Genomic DNA, 18837 nt, shown 5'->3' on the forward strand with positions numbered 1-18837 from the left:
AAAATTCTTAAAATACTTGTTTTTATTAATCATAAATAAATTTTCAATTGAAAAAAAAAGATAACAAATACACGTGTAATTATGAAGATAAATAATCATCATCGCCTTCATTATTATCATCATCTTCTTCATCATTGTGAATATTTTCAACCACTTCGAAAGTTCTCGCCTGAACTTCAGATATTCTTTTCCAATGTTTATTTGTTGTAGCATCCAAAAGCATTTTGTCTACATCATCTAAAGTTTTAACCATCTGAGCTCGTGCGATATTTTCAAATTTGATGTTCATACCACCAAGACCATATTTCCTCCAAATGTTAGGAAAACTGGCAGGAAGCTCTTTAACAAAGCAAAGTCCACCAGAGCTCCTGTGGATTGGGACGCTTACAAGAAGAATCTGAGAGGATACAAGCGAGAACTGAGAAAGGCTCAGCATAACTCTTGGAATGATTACTGCAGCAGTATTGAGAATACGTCCGAGGCTTCCAGACTACGGAAGGTTCTAGCATCGACCAACCCCGCTCCAGGTTTCATTAAAACATCGGAGGGCAATTGGACAACGTCCAGTGAGGAGACGCTGGAGGTACTATTGGACACACATTTTCCCGGAAATCAGACGGTTGAACCATGCACTGGCGGTGCCACAGTGGCTCAGCGGTCGTTTCCTATCGAGGAAATTGTATCAGAATCTAGAATAAAATGGGCGTTAAATAGCTTTGGACCATTCAAATTCCCGGGCCCGGAGAGAATCAAAAGTCGTTTTCATACCTAAAGCGGGAAAAGCCTCTCACTCGAATGCGAAGGATTTCCGACCAATCAGCTTATCATCATTCCTACTTAAGACTCTGGAGAGGATGATAGATATTTATCTTAGAACTAGCGTCGATTCAAGTTTGTTCTCGAAACGACAGCATGCATACTCGAAGGGCAGGTCTACTGAGACCGCACTACATGAACTAGTCAGCTTTATTGAAAGCTCACTATCTGTCAAAGAATACACAATCGTGGCGTTTCTAGACATCGAAGGGGCGTTCAATAATGTTCATCCGAGCTCGATATTAAATGGACTGACAACTCTGAACGTTGATCCATGTATACTCAGGCTGTTAGACGAACTTCTAAGGAAGAGACGCATTTCAGCCACACTAGGACAAGCAAACATACAAAGGTATGTGAACAGAGGCACTCCTCAAGAAGGAGTGCTATCACCTCTTCTTTGAAATGTTGCTATAAACAACCTTCTGGTTTCCCTAGAAAAGGAAAGGATAAAAGTGGTGGCATACGCAGATGACGTGGCGCTAGCAGTCAGGGGAAAATTCCCATCCACAATCAGATATCATATACAGAGAGCCCTCCGGATGACTGAGAAATGGGCGAAAGAGAATGGTCTTGGGGTAAATCCTGCAAAGACAGAACTAGTCATGTACTGCAAAGATCGCAAAACTTCCACGGTTAGGCACATTTCCTTAGGGGGTACTGAAATTCCCTTTGGTGAGTGTGCAAAATACCTTGGCGTTATTTTGGACAGGAAGCTGAATTTTAGGCTTAATATTGAAGAGAGGGTGAGAAAAGCCACGGTAGCTTTGTACTCGTGCAAAAAGGCAATAGGGAAAAAGTGGGGACTAAAACCAAAAATTGTGCATTGGCTATACACGGCAGTAGTTAGACCTATAATGCTATATGGTGTTGTAGCTGGTGGCCGGCACTTCAGAAACCGACTTGTTTAGATAAAGTTCAGCGTATGGCGAGCTTATGTATCTCAGGCGCATTTAGTAAGACAGGAACAGACTCCCTTAATGTCATGCTACATCTATTGCCTTTAGACATTTTGGCCAAACAGTCAGCTGCAACAACGGCTGTGCGGTTGCGCGAGCTATCGCTGTGGTCGGAAAAAATGTACGGTCATAGTTCGGTCCTCAAAGTAATGCCAGATGTGCCTAACGTAGTGGATTACACTTTGGCGAGTCCACTTTTCGACAAAAAGTTTGAAACTCTAATTCCCAACAGTGAGGCATGGTGTACACAGACCGGGGAATAAAAGATATATAGATTTCTATACTGATGGCTCCAAATTGAATGGACAAGTGGGGTTCGGAGTATATTCTAAAGATCTGGAAATTCGAATAGCGAAAAGATTACCTAATCACTGTAGTGTTTTTCAGGCTGAAATATTGGCAATAAGAGAGGCGATGAATTGGCTGAGAAGTAATGTTCCAACAAATATTGGCATTAATATATACTCAGACAGTCAACCTGCAATAAAATCCTTGGACTCTGTGTTCCTTAACTCGAAAACGGCCATATACTGCCGCAAATCTCTCAACGAGATGGATGAGCAGTACAATATTCACCTAATATGGGTGCCTAGCCATAGGAACATACCGGGAAACTGCGAAGCAGATGTGTTAGCAAGGCTAGGAACTACCTTACATACTCCAGGGGAACTAGAATCTGTTGGTATGCCTCTGGCCACCTGCAAGCTCTTACTGCGTGAGAAGGCTGTTATGATGGCCAATATTCGATGGGAAAATTACAAGGGTTGTAACGACACCAAGCAAATATGGCCCCATTTAACCTTAAACCGCACACTAGATATGCTAGTGTTCTAACTCTTCTTATAAAATTTGTAGCCGTATTCATTATGATTCGTCTAGGATGTTTGGAGTTGAAATTTATCAATCGTCCTGTGGCTGTTGGTTTTTGATACCGGTTAATTTTTATTTCATTTTTGTGCCTTAGAATTATAGTACCTAGGTATTCTAACTTGTTGTCCTCTTCTGTTTCCATCGTAAATTGAATTTGGCTATCAAATGCGTTTAAAGCTGATAAAGTAGCCTGAACGTCATTTTTATTCAAAATACAGAACAGATCGTCTACATATTTTGTCATTATATTTGGTTTTATTGTCAATTTTTCCATCACTGAGTCTAAGAGTACACAGAAAAAAAGTGTCTCGTAAATTTAAGAAGATTTTTACAATAATTTATTACAAGAATTTTCCAGAATTTTAGTTCATTTTTCGTATCTTCAATGAAAATTATCGTATCTTCAACGAAATTTTACAAATTCTAAGTAGCAATCGTTTAGTTCATGGCCTACAAAATACGATGGAAATTTTCTTAAAAAATTTCTTAACTTGTAGTTAAAAATTCGTTTGTCATGCTATAAAACTACTTGTGAAATGTAAAGTATTTTCTAAATAATAAGTGCAATTTACCATAAGAGAGAAAATATTTTTTTACGAAAAATGAACTTGAAAGTGGATAGCAATTTCTTACTGACAATTCCTATCAGTAAGTGGACAGATGCGATGAACTAATGCATAGTACAGAGATCTTTCTCGTCAAAGTGGAATATGTTTAATGCAAAGATGATGTTACTTGAATTTTTTTGAGAGTGAGAGCATGCAATGCAATAATGAGAAATGGTAGCGAGTGATGGGGATGTTGTGTATATCTGAGCGTGGGGTTGTTTTTGTTCTTTCAGTGGTTTGTGTGTGTGTTTATTATTGGCGAATGGTTTATTTGTCTGGATGAGGTGTTGTTTTCAATGAAGGCACATGTGTTTTTGTTGTTGTAGGAATGTTTTGGTTTTGCTTGGTTTTGCTTGGTTTTGTTTGGCATGCTTCAGTTGTATAGTTGGCGTTGGCGTGGGCTATTGCATCTTTTTAGCAAGTATGTAACAAGGGAATATAAATGTATGGAATATTTTGGTTTTTTAGACATATATTGGTGTTTGTTTATTAAAACTTTTAAATGAAAGTTATTAATATTTTAGCGAAAAGAAAAAAGTTATTAAGAATGTTCAATATTTAGGAAAAAATGCTGAAATGGAAAGTATATTGAAATTGTTTTATCTAATTTAGTTTTTATTATTCAATGTAAAAAATAAATATTCAATTTCAGAGTAACTCCAGATGAATTTGGAAAATTGTTTGTAACACCTCAGCGTATAGTTTAATGATAAATAGGTAAGAGTTCTTTTTCAATGTGGTTTTCTTTTAAAAAATAATATTCTTTATGTATATTATTATTTGCTAATTATTATTATTATTATTTTTTTTAACAAGTTTCATGTTTTTCTTTGTTGTAAAAAATATCTAAGTTAAGAGCAACCCCAGATGGATTCGGGCAAATTTTTATATTTCTCCTCAGCGTATAATTTAATAGAGAAGTGGTAAATTTTCTTTTAAAAATTGGCTTTCTTCTCACTAGAATATTTACGTTTTAATGACATTTTTATTGTCAAAAATTACAGGTTTTTAATACCTTATTTTACTATTACTTTAATCAAATATTTTTGGAAAATTTTTGTTACACCTCAGCATATACTTTAATCATAAATTCGTAAGTATTCTTTTTAAAATGTGGTTTTCTTTTAAAAAGGATATTTTTTTTATTTATATCATTATTTGCTAATTATTATTATTATTATTATTTTTTTTTTTAACTAGTTAATGTTTTTCTTTGTTGTAAAAAAAATATTTAATTTCAGAGCAACCCCAAGATGGATTCGGGCATATTTTTATATTCCTCCTCAGTGTATAATTTAATAGAGAAGTGGTAAGTTTTCTTTTAACTAGAATATTTAAATTTTTATGACCTTTTTATTATCAAAATTACATGTTTTACCTTATTTTTTTATTTTTTACCTTATTTTAGTATTACAATAATCAAATATTTTTGGAAACAAATTTAATATTTTTATTGTAAAAAACAAATATTTAATTTCAGAATAACAATTTGGAAACATTTTTATGAATTGGTAAGCTTTCTTTAACATTCTTTTAACCAGAATATTAATTTTTTTTATGCATATTATTTCTTTAATTAGATTTTTTGGTGTTGTATATATACTTGTTATTACATAAGTGCAATTACTATGTATATTTATATAGTAGGCTTTGCTTTGTTCTACATATAAAATGTATTATTATTTTAAATTACAATATATTCATTCTCTGTATAATAGCTGAACTTATAAGAAGTGTTTTCATTAATTAACATGGTGTCAGGTGTCAATTTTGAGAACTAATTTTTGAAAAAAAAAGAATAAAAAGCAGAAAATATATAAAATTTTTAGACTTTTCAATTGAGCACTCAAATGTCTGCAGCGAATTTGGCCTCAATGAATTTAAGAGCCCCAAATTTGGCAAAGGAATGGAAAAATTGGTATACCCAATTCAAGATATTTTTACGAGCATCAGATATGGAATCGGAAAAGAACGAAAGGAAAGTAGCTTTATTACTACACTATATGGGCAGCAAATCTCTAGATATATTCAACTCTTTCAATTTCGACATTGATAAGGTGAAGTTCGAAGATTTAGTAAAGCGGTTGGAATCGTATTTTGTGCCTCAAATAAATATTGTAATGGAAAGGCATACATTTTTTACATGCAAACAAAAAGAGAATCAATCTGTGGATGAATATGTGACAACTCTAAACAATCTCAGTTTAAATTGTGAGTTTACTGATTTACGAAGCCAATTAATTCGTGATATTTTCATATGTGCCCTTGACCCTAAATTGTCATATGTGAGAGAAAAACTTTTGGCAGAAGGAAATGTTACTATGGAAAAGGCGGTAAATATTGCTAAGAGTATGATAATGGCTAAACAAAATTCTACAACGTTACAAGTCAGCGAGGAAGGAGGCACTGTAAATATTATAACCCGCAAGAACCACAATGAAGCATACGTTAATAATGCTGGTAAAAACGCCCAGTCAGAAAAACCATCGGAAAAGCATTGTAAAAGCGTTGTGAACGGTTGATACACGGTGGGAAAAAGCGTTGTTACAACCCCAAAATGATAACATCATTCCACGGTGTATCGATTGTATTTAACAACGTTTTCAAAGCGTCATGAAAACAATATTTTATACGCTTTTCCGATGGTCTAACGAACGCTTAGACAACCCCAAAATGATAACATCGTTATACGGTGTATCGATGGTTTTTACAGCCATTAAAAAGCACTTAAAAACAACATTTCATACGTCTTTCCAATTGTTTCTAGAATGCTTTAGGAGGGTTAGAATTATAATTCTACAGTGCCTTAAAACCGCTATTGAAAATACGTTGAATATTTTGTCGTTATATTTATATTAGTGTTTTACTCTTTACAAAGGAACATCAGGAAACTTAACAATTAATAGGAAAAATATATAATTAAGATTAAGATTGACATTTCTAATTGGTAAACAAATTATTTTAATATGGTTATTTAATACGGTGTTCACGTTGGAAATAATATACTCCTCCATTTTTTGAAGTTATAAAGTAAACTTCTGCTTAAACGGCAAATTTCATTCTTCAACTCATTTTTTATCTCTCCAATTTCGTCCTTAATAGCCCTTAACTCTCTTCTAACATCATCCCTGAATGAAGCTACATAGAAAGATAAAGAATAACATTTGTTGATAATGGCCTCTATTGGGCGAAATACATTTCCTTACTCTCGTCATCCTTATTTACGGAATGGGAATACTGTGATCCTCCGTCTCGAAGAAAAATCCAAATTATCATCTATAGCATCTGTAGAGTGAAAAATGAATTAAAACAATTATATAAATTCAGGATTTCAAAATGTACCTCTTCTGTGTGTTAGCTTTTGTCGCTTTGCTTGATTCTTTCCTACGAAAGGCATCGTTCCAATGGAGTCCAACCTTTTATCAGCGTCTGTAGAAACAAATTGAAAATATAAAGAAACGAATTCTTTATTGCACGACATTTTTCTTACCTTCAGTTGTACCAAGTGTGTTAATTTTCCTTTTGTTAAGATTTTGAGACATTTTACCAATATTTATTCTTTATTTTACTTTCTTATTTCGAAGTGACGCTTGTTTTCGCCGTTATAACTGTTTCATGTTTGTTTATGAATTGTTGTTTCTTGTACACAGAGTTGCATTTTTTCAGTGTTACCATCTCAAATTCCTAAATTATACAAAGAAAATTCCCGACACTAAAGGTGAGTATTAACTTCCAGTTCAGTCGCATTTTTTCACTAAAGTTAAAACTAAATCTTAAAGGCATAAAATTATGCATATTTGTTGCAGATTTCATTATAACATGATGGGGAATAGTACAAAGCAAATTTTCACAAAGTTTGTATTCCTTAAAATGGATTGTCAAAGAAAAGTAATCGTGAAAAATTTGCGATTTTAGCGGCTAAACTCGAACTTAATACCCACCTTAAGCCGCTAAAATCGTCATTTTATCACGATTACTTTTCTTTAATAATCCGTTTTAAGTAATACAAACTTTGTGAAAATTTGCTTTGGGCTTTTCCCCATCAAGTTATAATAAAATTTGCAACAAATATGTATAATTTTATGCATTTTTCTTACTGATTTAGTTTTCACTTTAGCGATTTAAGCGGCTAAACTCGAAGTTAATACTCACCTTAACATGTGAAAAAAAGTAATTATGTCTAACAAAATTTCTTCAATTAGTCGATAAATAAGTACTTATATTTGGGTTTTGGAGTGATGTCAGCGTTTAGTTTAGTTAAAACTTTCTAAATTGCCTCATTTGTAAAATTAACCAAAATTGTTGTTCCTAGTGGTTTCACTGTTAATGTACATATTCACTTTATATGATAAAGGAACATTATCCTATTATAAATCAATTCATATCAACAATAATACATTCATTACTCATTAAAAACCATTGGACATTGATGGAACATGCATTTTCAACGATAATTTTATAGAAAATTTACTATTTAAAACCCGTCAATTAATTTGTTTAGCAAGCGTTGTTTCAACGTTGGCTTCAAACGCTGTTACAACGCTCAATATTTATAACCATCGTAAATTTCTGACTGGGCGATAACAGTCGCAATGTTACCAATGTAAAAAATTGCCAAAAATGTGGTTTGGTTCTAGGGATGCCAGACGTGCTCTTTTAAAGAGCACATGTGCTCTTTTTTACAAAATGTGCTCTTAAAACAAGACAGGCCAAAAGAGCACGCAAAAGTGCTCTTTTTTTGCATCACAACAAATATTAATCAAGCGCGATTCAATAAATGGTAAAAGTAACTGAAAATACGTAAATGTCGCACTAATAGATTTTCCTAGCCGTTATTTTCTAATTAAATAGTGTTTTACTTTATATATCAGAGTCGTAGAAGATGTTGCTTCTTCACTTTGTACTCTGTTCTAAATGTAAACAAACTTCTTCAATAACGTTTTTCACAAAAACACCAAAAAATGACTTAAAAAGTATTGTAAGAAAATTAGCTTGAGTCGAAAGTGGGTTATTTTATGTTTATGGTATGAACCTTTTTGCTATGTTTAAATGAATTATATTTCAATAAATTGGAAATAAATGTTTTTCTTTTATTTGAAAAAGTGTGCTCTATTCTTTTCGTATGTGCTCTTTTTATAAGCTGAATGTGCTCTTTTTTCCTCTTCAAAATCTGGCATCCCTATTTGGTTCACAAAGAAAAATGTCCAGCCGATGGAGCTAAATGTTATGAATGTGGTAAGATGAATCATTTTTCAAGGATGTGCCGTCAGAAAAAGAAATATGTTAAGCAAATGTCTGCGAATAATGAAAGAATATCATCCAGTAGACGACGACCTGTTCATTGGAAAACTTATAAATAAAGACGGAATTGCAAAAGAGTGGAATGTTGAAATAATCATTAAGAACAAGCTGATTGTGTGCCAAATTGATACTGGTGCCCAAGCGAATATATTGTCAGTCGATGCAGCCAAGGATTTGAAGTTATTGGACAATTTGAAAGAACCTAGAGTAAGAATTTGCACTTTTAATGGTGAAGAACTGTGTACAAAAACAACAGCTACCTTTTGACATTTTTTATTGTAGATTTACAATGTAAGAATATTTTAGGTATTGATACAGCTGTGAATATGAACTTGATTAAGCAGGTTAATTGCATTTCAATAAATAATTTAGTTGAGAAGTATTCGGAGGTGTTCAAGGGTCTTGGTTGTTTGCAGAATGAATGTAATTTATTGTTGAGAGACGATGTTGTTCCAGTTGTAGAACCACCTCGTAGAATTCCGTTTAAACTACATGAAAGTTTAAAAAAGGAATTAGATAGGATGATGAATATGAAGGTTTTTGACCAGTTAAGGAACCGACAGAGTGGGTTAATTCAGTTGTGGTAGTTACAAAGCCTAATGGTAGTTTAAGGCTGTGTTTGGATCCGAGGAACTTAAACAAGGCAATAATGAGGTCTCATTACCAATTTCCTACAATTGAGGAATGTAAGGCAAAATTAAGTGGTTCGAAGTACTTTTCTTCGCTGGATGCAAACAGTGGATTTTGGATGATACCTTTGAGTGACAAATCTTCTAGGATCTGTACATTTAATACACCATTTGGACGATTCAGATTTCTACGCTTGCCATTTGGTATTAACGCGGCACCAGAGATTTTTCATGCGGAAATGGTTCGACTCTTTGGTGATATTCCAGGTGTTCTGATTTACATTGATGACTTTTTAGTATTTTCATCAAGTGCGGAGGAACATGCAAAAATTTTGGAAAAAGTTCTCAAGAGGGCGAAAGAGGTAGGCTTGAAGTTCAATCAGGAGAAGTGCAAGCTGTTTAAAAGAGAGACAAAATACTTGGGACACATTTTTAATGAGACTGGGGTTAGACCTGATGGTGAAAAAGTTAGAGCTATTGTTGATATTAAGAAACCGGAGAATGTGAAAGATGTGCAAAGATTTCTTGGTATGGTGAATTATTTGGGTAGCTTCATAGAAAATTTGTCTTCTAAAACTAGGAACTTGAGAGAATTATTAAGACATGATGTTGTGTGGCATTGGACTGATATACATGGGAAGGAATTTGAGAGTTTAAAGAAAGAAATTACCATGGCTCCTGTTTTGACTTATTTCAATCCTAAGAGTGAGGTGATCTTATCTGTAGATGCTTCCCAATGTGCTCTAGGTGCCACAATTTTACATGGACGAAACCCTATTGCTTATGCCTCAGTGTCGTTGACGGATACACAGAAGAATTATGCTCAAATAGAAAAGGAGCTTCTTGCAATTGTGTTTGGGTGTTCGAAATTTCATCAGTATTTATATGGGTTGAGAGTACATGTAGAGACGGATCATAAGCCCTTGGTAAGTCTTTTCGAAAAGCCCCTACACAAGATTCCTCCCAGGTTGCAGCGTTTTATGATGCGCTTACAGTGCTATGACTTATCAGTGGTATATAAACCAGGAAGAGATTTGAAGATAGCCGACACTCTATCAAGAGTGATACTGCTCTCACTGAGGTGGATGAAGAAATTTCTCTTTATTGTAACTTCGTATCTGAGTGTTTAGAATTTCCATTTGCTGACATGGAACTAATAAGGGATCACACTGGGAAGGACCAAACCCTTTCGAAGATAGTTGGATATATTAGAGACGGCTGGCCTTCTAATAAGAAAGAAGTTGAGACGGAGATTAAACATTATTACAAATTTAAGGATGAATTGAGTGTTTTATCGGGAGTTGTTTTGAAAGGCAATCAGATAGTGATACCGCGAAGTTTGCGTAAGCTAATATTGGATAGGATACATGAAGGTCATATGGGAGTTATGAGATGTAAAAATTTGGCCAGAGGGACTGTATATTGGCCAAATATGTGCAATGACATAGAGAGCTGGGTTCAAAGTTGTGAACTTTGTTTGAAATATCGTAATTCGAACACACGGCCAGAAATGATACCACATGAGGTTTTTGATATTCCATGGTATAAGGTAGGATGTGATCTCTTTGAGTTCAATAATAAAACGTATCTTTTGGTTGTCGACTATTTTTCAAAATTTGTAGAGATTGAATTGCTTAGTAACGGATATAGTGCTGGTAATGTAATAACGAGTTTGAAATCGATTTTCGCCCGACATGGTATACCTTTACAATTTGTTTCGGATAATGGGCCTCCATTTAGTTCAAAAGAATTTGAAGACTTTTGTAAGTCCTGGGGAATTTGTCATATAGCTTCTAGTCCATACTTGCCGAGGTCCAATGGTTTGGCAGAGCGTTCTATTCAAACAATAAAAAAAAATATTGACGAAAGCGAAAGAGAGTAATTCGGATCCATACACAGCCTTGCTGCAATATCGAACTACTCCAAAGGGAGATTTGCCTAGTCCTTCTCAGATTTTAATGTCACGAACTTTGCGAACGAAGATACCTTCGGTAAACAATAATCTCAGGCCGAAGGTTGTTAACGTTGATGATTACCGAGATAAAATTGATTCTAATGCAAGAAGAAGTTGTGCATATTACAACAGGAAATCTAAGAAGTATGAGGCAATGTATAAAGGTGAGAAGGTCATGTTTAAGAAAACACCCACAAGCTGTTGGTTTCCAGGGGAAATTGTTGAAATTTGCGAGGAACCAAGATCATTTGTAGTGTTGGATAACAATCGAAGATTAATGTTTGAGTACTAGACTTTCACTACGGATATTTTTATGCAGTATTTAAAGTTTAATAATTATTAATTTTAATTAATCTTTTATTTGAAATTTAAATATAAGATATCTGAAGAAGGAAGATGTTATATATATATACTTGTTATTACACAGAAAAAAATATCACCAAAATATTTCCAATTAAAAAGTTAATTGAAGTATAAATTTTTTTCAATTAATAAATTAATTGGTACAATTAACTTTTTAATCAAGATAGAAACATTAAGTTAATTAAGTCAATGATTGAAAATTTTAAAATTTTTAATCAAAAAGTTAATTGATACAATAAACTTTTAATCATATTCGGAAGACTAAGTCAGTTAAAAAAGTGATTAACATTTTTTAAAATTTTTAATTAAAATTTTTTTTTCAAACAATCAATTGTTAATCCAAATAAAAATTCTAAGCCAATTCAAAAGGTAATTGAAAATAGTTACCCTTTTTTAATTAATAAATTAATTGAGTTTTGCAATCAACATCAATTAAATTTTTAATTGAATCAATTAAAAAATTAATTGAAATTTGGTAATGAAATCAATTAATTTTTTAATCAAGATTTTTTTCTATGCCCAATTAAAACTGTGATTGATACTATCATTTTCGTGATTGAAGACATTTCAATTAAAAAATTAATTGGATCAATTAATTTCGTGATTGAATCAGAAAAAAATTTTTTTGTGTGTACCAGGGCTGTGGAGTCGAGCCAATTTTGCTCGACTCCGACTCCAGCATTTTTCATCAGCTCGACTCCGACTCCGGAGTCGACTCCGGGTAATATAACTAAATCTCATTTTAATACCACTAATTTGTAGTTCTATTGTGGTACCGTAAGTGGACGATATAGTATCGTGTTTATTTATGTGTGCCAAAAAAGATCTTAATTTCACATTAGATGCCAATTGAATTCTATATTTCAAATTTATGGCAATGTTTAAAAAATAAAATAATGATATAAATACCCATCATAATATGAGAATATACCAACAGTATATGTATTTGTGGACCAAAATTATTGATACTATTTCAAATCCTTTAAATTTGTTGCGAGCTATATAAAGGTTTATATTTCCATATGCATGAATTTGAATCTGAAGACAAAATTGTATATACTTCTACAAAATCTATGTACTTAAAATTTAAATCTAACGTTATGGGACGTAACACAATTTTAACGAAAAATAAAAATGCAAGGAAAGTCTAAAGTCGGGCGGGCCGATTATAATATACTCTGCACAACTTTGTATTTAGATCTACATTTTGATAAAATCTCAAATCAGACTTCTACAAAACTCGGGCAATATTTGGGAAATATTTATAATTGTTTAGACAATTTCGCAAAAATGCATTTATGATTCATTCATTGAAAAATTTGAAAATTTGAGTCATTTCTACAAGCTTTCGACTTAGCAGCAATTTTTCCAAAATTGTATGCTCACTGAATACAATTTTGGAAAAATTTTTGTCTAGTAAATAAAATTTTGCAAAATTTTATATAGAAATAAAATTTTGGAAAATTTTCTACAGTAACAAAATTTTGACTAAATTTTTTATAGAAATAAAATTTTGGCAACATTTTCTATAGAAATCAAATTTTGACCAAATATATAGACATACAATTTTGAATAAAATTTTTGTAGAAATAGAATTTGGCAAAATTTTTTATAGAAAAAAAAGTTTGAAAAACTTATCAATAGAAATACAATTTAAAAAAAATTGTGTAGCAAACAAAATTTTGCAAAATTTTCTATTTCTAGTCATTTACAATCATGCTGTACATTGATCGAATGAATAACGCAATGGAAACTAATTTGCGTAAAAACTTGCTTAGTTACAAATATGTGAAGTGTTTTAAAAAATTTGGTTTAGCCGGGGTCGGAGTCGAGCAAAATTTTTACGACTCCGACTCCGACTCCAGCAAAATCTTCAGACTCCGACTCCAAGACTCCGACTCCGACTCCACAGACCTGGTTGCAACCACTGCGGTGGTTAGTCAACTAACCACCGTATATTCCAAAAGCCTGAAGCAAAACTTTATTTTTTTCTTTTATTTTATAATAAATAAACCTATATTAAACCAAAAAACAGTTGTTTTGTTTATGAAATAAAAATTGTAAAACTGTGGCCCAAAGAGTTAACAGAAGCGTGTGAAAAAGGGTAGCGACAGTAATGCTAATGCAGCTAATGTACTTGCTTATAGTTAGGTACTTGTTTTGAACTCCCGGGTTCTTTTTTCTTCAATTCATACCCGAATTGTTCCGAATTTGTTTGTATTGTTTTACTTTATAAGGTGTATCGAATAATTGTTACCCGTAAAAATACTCCCCAAACTGGAAAAACCCTAAATTTGGGGGAAAACCCCCAACCTGGCAACACTGATGTTATGAAATAAAATTTTTTATAGAAAAAAAAGTTTGAAAAACTTATCAATAGAAATACAATTTAAAAAAAATTGTGTAGCAAACAAAATTTTGCAAAATTTTCTATAGAAATAAAATTTTGCAAATTATTCTATATAAACAACATTTTGACTAAATTTTCTATAGAAGTAAAATTTTGACTAAATTTTATATAGAAAAAAATATTTCTATATTAATAAAATTTTGAATACATTTTTATAGCACTGAGTATCAGTGAGCATCAGTAAGAAAAAAAATTGAGAAAATTTGCTATAGAAATAAAATTTGACAATTTTTTCTTATAGAAATAAAATTTTGAAAAAAATATCAATAAAAATACACTTTTAGAAAAATTTTTGTGTAGTAAATAAAATTCTGCAAAATATTCTACAGAAACAAAATTTTGACTAAATTTTCTATAGAAATAAAATTTTGACAAAATTTCCTATAGAAATAAAATGTTGACCAAATTTTCTGTAGAAATAAAATTTTGACCAAATTTTCTAATAAAAAAATCTATTACTATAAAATGTTGGCAAAATTTTCTATAGAAATACAATTTTGACTTAAATTTTTATAGAAATAAAATTATCAATAGAAATAAAATTTAAAAAAAAAAAATTTTTGTGTAACAAACAAAATTTTCTATAGAAATAAAATTTTGCAAAATATTCTATAGAAACTAAATTTTGACTCAATTTTCTATAGAAATAAAATTTTGACTAAATTTTCTATAGAAATAAAATTTTGACTAAATTTTCTATAGAAAACAAGTAAGGAAAGTCTAAAGTCGGGCGGGGCCGACTATATTATACCCTGCACCACTTTGTAGATCTAAATTTTCGATACCATATCACATCCGTCAAATGTGTTGGGGGCTATATATAAAGGTTTGTCCCAAATACATACATTTAACAAGTAAGGAAAGTCTAAAATTTTAAGGAAACTTCGCAATAGTTTATTTATGGTTTATCGCTCGATATATATGTATTAGAAGTTTAGGAAAATTAGAGTCATTTTTACAACTTTTCGACTAAGCAGTGGCGATTTAACAAGGAAAATGTTGGTATTTTGACCATTTTTGTCGAAATCAGAAAAACATATATATGGAAGCTATATCTAAATCTGAACCGATGTCAACCAATTTTGGCATGCATAGCTACAATGCTAATTCTACTCCCTGTGCAAAATTTCAACTAAATCGGAGTTAAAAACTGGCCTCTGTGGTCATATGAGTGTAAATCGGGCGAAAGCTATATATGGGAGCTATATATAAATCTGAACAGATTTCAACCAAATTTGGTTCGCATAGCAACAATGCTAATTCTACTCCCTGCGCAAAATTTCAACTAAATCGGAGTTAAAAATTGGCCTCTGTGGTCATATGAGTGTAAATCGGGCGAAAGCTATATATGGGAGCTATATCTAAATCTGAACCGATTTCAACCAAATTTGGCACGCATAGCTATAATGCTAATTCTACTCCCTGTGCAAAATTTCAACCAAAGTGGGGTAAAACTCTGGCTTCTGGGACCGTATTAGTCCATATCGGGCGAAAGATATATATGGGAGCTATATCTAAATCTGAACCGATTTCTTCCAAAATCAATAGGGATCTATTCTGAGCCAAAACACATACTTGTACCAAATTTGAAGTCGATTGGACTAAAACTGCGACCTAGACTTTGATTACAAAAATGTGTTCACGGACAGACGGACATCGCTATATCGACTCAAGAGCCCACCCTGAGCATTTTTGCCAAAGACACCATGTATCTATCTCGTCTCCTTCTGGGTGTTGCAAACATATGCACTAACTTATAATACCCTGTTCCACAGTGTGGAGCAGGGTATAAAAATATTTCTATAGTAATAAAATTTTGAATAAAATTTTTATAGAATTAAAATTTTGACAAAATTTGCTATAGAAATAAAATTTTGACAAAACTTTTTATAGAAATAACATTTTGACAAAATTTTCTATAAAAACAACTTTGAAAAAATTTTCTGCCAATATTCCACATATGTATATTGCCTTAAAATAAAATAAAAATAATATCGATTGTTCGAAACATTTCAAATAAATTGATATGGGCATTAAAATGGATCGATCCAGCCCATCTGCTAGTCAAACATTCTAGGAAACATAAAAAGATAGCTGTAATTGGAAGTTGATTTTCATTTACAATCATGCTGTACATTGATCGAATGAATAACGCAATGGAAACTAATTTGCGTAAAAACTTGCTTAGTTACAAATATGTGAAGTGTTTTAAAAAATTTGGTTTAGCCGGGGTCGGAGTCGAGCAAAATTTTTACGACTCCGACTCCGACTCCAGCAAAATCTTCAGACTCCGACTCCAAGACTCCGACTCCGACTCCACAGACCTGGTTGCAACCACTGCGGTGGTTAGTCAACTAACCACCGTATATTCCAAAAGCCTGAAGCAAAACTTTATTTTTTTCTTTTATTTTATAATAAATAAACCTATATTAAACCAAAAAACAGTTGTTTTGTTTATGAAATAAAAATTGTAAAACTGTGGCCCAAAGAGTTAACAGAAGCGTGTGAAAAAGGGTAGCGACAGTAATGCTAATGCAGCTAATGTACTTGCTTATAGTTAGGTACTTGTTTTGAACTCCCGGGTTCTTTTTTCTTCAATTCATACCCGAATTGTTCCGAATTTGTTTGTATTGTTTTACTTTATAAGGTGTATCGAATAATTGTTACCCGTAAAAATACTCCCCAAACTGGAAAAACCCTAAATTTGGGGGAAAACCCCCAACCTGGCAACACTGATGTTATGAAATAAAAATATCCCCCATGTTCCGATATTCGGAATCGCAAATCGCAAGAATTTAGTTTCCTTATAAAGAAACAATTGAGATACTATGGGACTTAAATTAAATGTATATTTAAATTTCGTATCAATTAGAAGTATGTTGCCAAACATTACATCCCAATAAACACAAACGTTTGAAAAATGCTAAATTTCAACAATTTTTCAAACATTTTTTCAAAGGATTAGGGTAATATTCAAGTTGAGAAATTGTTGAGAAAATCGCGTTCTCAACAAAAAACAGACATTACCCTCAACAGTGAAATTCAACACATTAGCAATAATATCTCAAGTGTTATCCTCAAATTGAAATGCATCGCTAATCAATAATTTGTCAAACAATTTTCGATGCGAGTCAAATTCAAAATTAATATCGTTGCAAATACTTTTCAACCTAAATTTGTATGAATGATATCCCCACTTCAAATTGAAAGTCAAAGCCAAAATTCTATGAATTTTGTATAATTTATTCATTTTCATCAAAATAAAAATACACTACACTACATAATACACTACAATATCAATTGATAAATAATAATCTTATCAAACATATCAACAAATAAGAACAAAAAAAAAAAACAAACAACAAAACTTTAAATATCTTAAACATTATTAGTAAACACTTTTGCATTGATAATTCGTTTTCCTTCCTTTTGGTGTCATAAAACAGCATTAAAATTTATTAACGAGCGGGCAATTTGAAATTAGGAACGTACTGGACCGCGTGTTAGAATTGATTTCCAGCAGAAGAAATTCACAAAATATCCATTTTAAACTGATAATAGCATATAAATTAAACTGACGATGTGATGCCCATTTTCATCCAGAAGTTGTTGATTTCAACAATTTGTTGTTTTTAACAATTTTAATTGTTTGCACTTGTAATGTTTCTGGAAACTTTTTCTTGTCGATAAGCCACTCATTTTTCATTGGTCAGCTTCTTAATGTTTGCAAGAATGTAGCATCCAAAGATTTTGGTTTTCTGCAAAGAGATTTAAATTTAGTGACTTCTCTAAAGTGTTAATTTAATTTTTCATATTGACGTACCAATTATTATAAACTATTTGAAGCAGTTCCAGTTAATTGTCCACCATTTTTTCATCGGTCAGCTTTTTAATGTTTTCAAGAACGTAGAATCCATAATTTTAGTTTTCTGCAAAGAGATATACATTTAGTGACTTCCTTAAAGTTTTATTTCATTTTTTGTTTTCACTTACCTATTTTTATGAACTATTTGGTTATTTGTCTAAAATTTTCCATTTTTTTATTTCTTGCAATTGACCACGAACTTCGTTGCACAAATAAGTATTGAAAACCATATGGTTTTTTCGTTGCATTTTAGGGTAGTGTTTTGTCAAAGTTTTCTCATATTATCTTCAACAACTTTTCAAAGATTTCGTCAACATTTTTGCAAATTGGAAGTAATTCGCAAACAATTTGAAGATGTATTGAAGATAAGCTATTTCAAGTCAAGTTGAATTTATGTTGAAAATTATATTTACCCTCAAACTCAAAAGTTGTTGCATTTGAAAAACGCTCATCCTGTGTTTATTGGGATTGTATGTTTTAAGGTTGAATTACACACCATGCGTTAAACCGTGCGTTGATGGAAGGGTTGATTTTTTCTGTTTACGGCAGTCTATTCGGAGCTATTGATTGCAAAGAGAAATTTCAACTCTTCAATCCTCGGACGCATTGTACGGATTGAACGTATGGTATGTAAAGGTGGAATTACATACAATGCGGTCAAGCGTGCGTACGTTGTATTCGAATGCTTTGACGAATACGATTCTTCCATTGAGTTACACAGAATGCATCGGAACACCAATGAATTTGCTGATCACATTCCTTGTCCCTGTGTTTTTTATTATGATTTTGTATTCCACGCACTTTTTAAAGTATAGAATATTATGTTAAAATACATATCAATCAATAATTCCTCGTCAATATTTTAGATTGACTTTCGGTTCTTGATTTGTTTACATGTTGTTTAATGTTGTCAACGCACCCGACGCATTGAGAAGTTAAAAGTTCGTCAACTTTATGCGTCATATGCATACGTTACTTTTGTCGTGTGACTCAAACAACAGTAGTTCCCACATTTTAACTTTTTTTGACAATAATATATAACGTACGCACGCATGCTCGCAT

At 32.1% G+C, this 18837-nt stretch overlaps 1 protein-coding gene and 1 long non-coding RNA gene across 2 annotated transcripts; one reads left to right on the forward strand and one right to left on the reverse strand.

The window, feature by feature from the left end:
• The first annotated feature begins 8557 nt into the window (after positions 1-8557).
• On the forward strand, positions 8558-9235 carry LOC142228299 (uncharacterized). Its single transcript, XM_075298697.1, has 3 exons — positions 8558-8795; positions 8837-9090; positions 9161-9235. The coding sequence occupies exons 1-3, from the start codon at positions 8558-8560 to the stop codon at positions 9233-9235; spliced, it is 567 nt and encodes a 188-aa protein (XP_075154812.1).
• An 8338-nt stretch (positions 9236-17573) lies between these two features.
• On the reverse strand, positions 17574-18248 carry LOC142240050 (uncharacterized). Its single transcript, XR_012723162.1, has 2 exons — positions 17734-18248; positions 17574-17668 (listed from the first exon to the last, which is right to left on the reverse strand). It is a non-coding gene; the product is annotated as an uncharacterized LOC142240050 (long non-coding RNA).
• Between the last annotated feature and the right edge of the window lie 589 nt (positions 18249-18837).

Source organism: Haematobia irritans, chromosome 1 (assembly GCF_050003625.1).
Source record: "Haematobia irritans isolate KBUSLIRL chromosome 1, ASM5000362v1, whole genome shotgun sequence".
In the NCBI taxonomy this organism is placed as follows: domain Eukaryota; kingdom Metazoa; phylum Arthropoda; class Insecta; order Diptera; family Muscidae; genus Haematobia; species Haematobia irritans.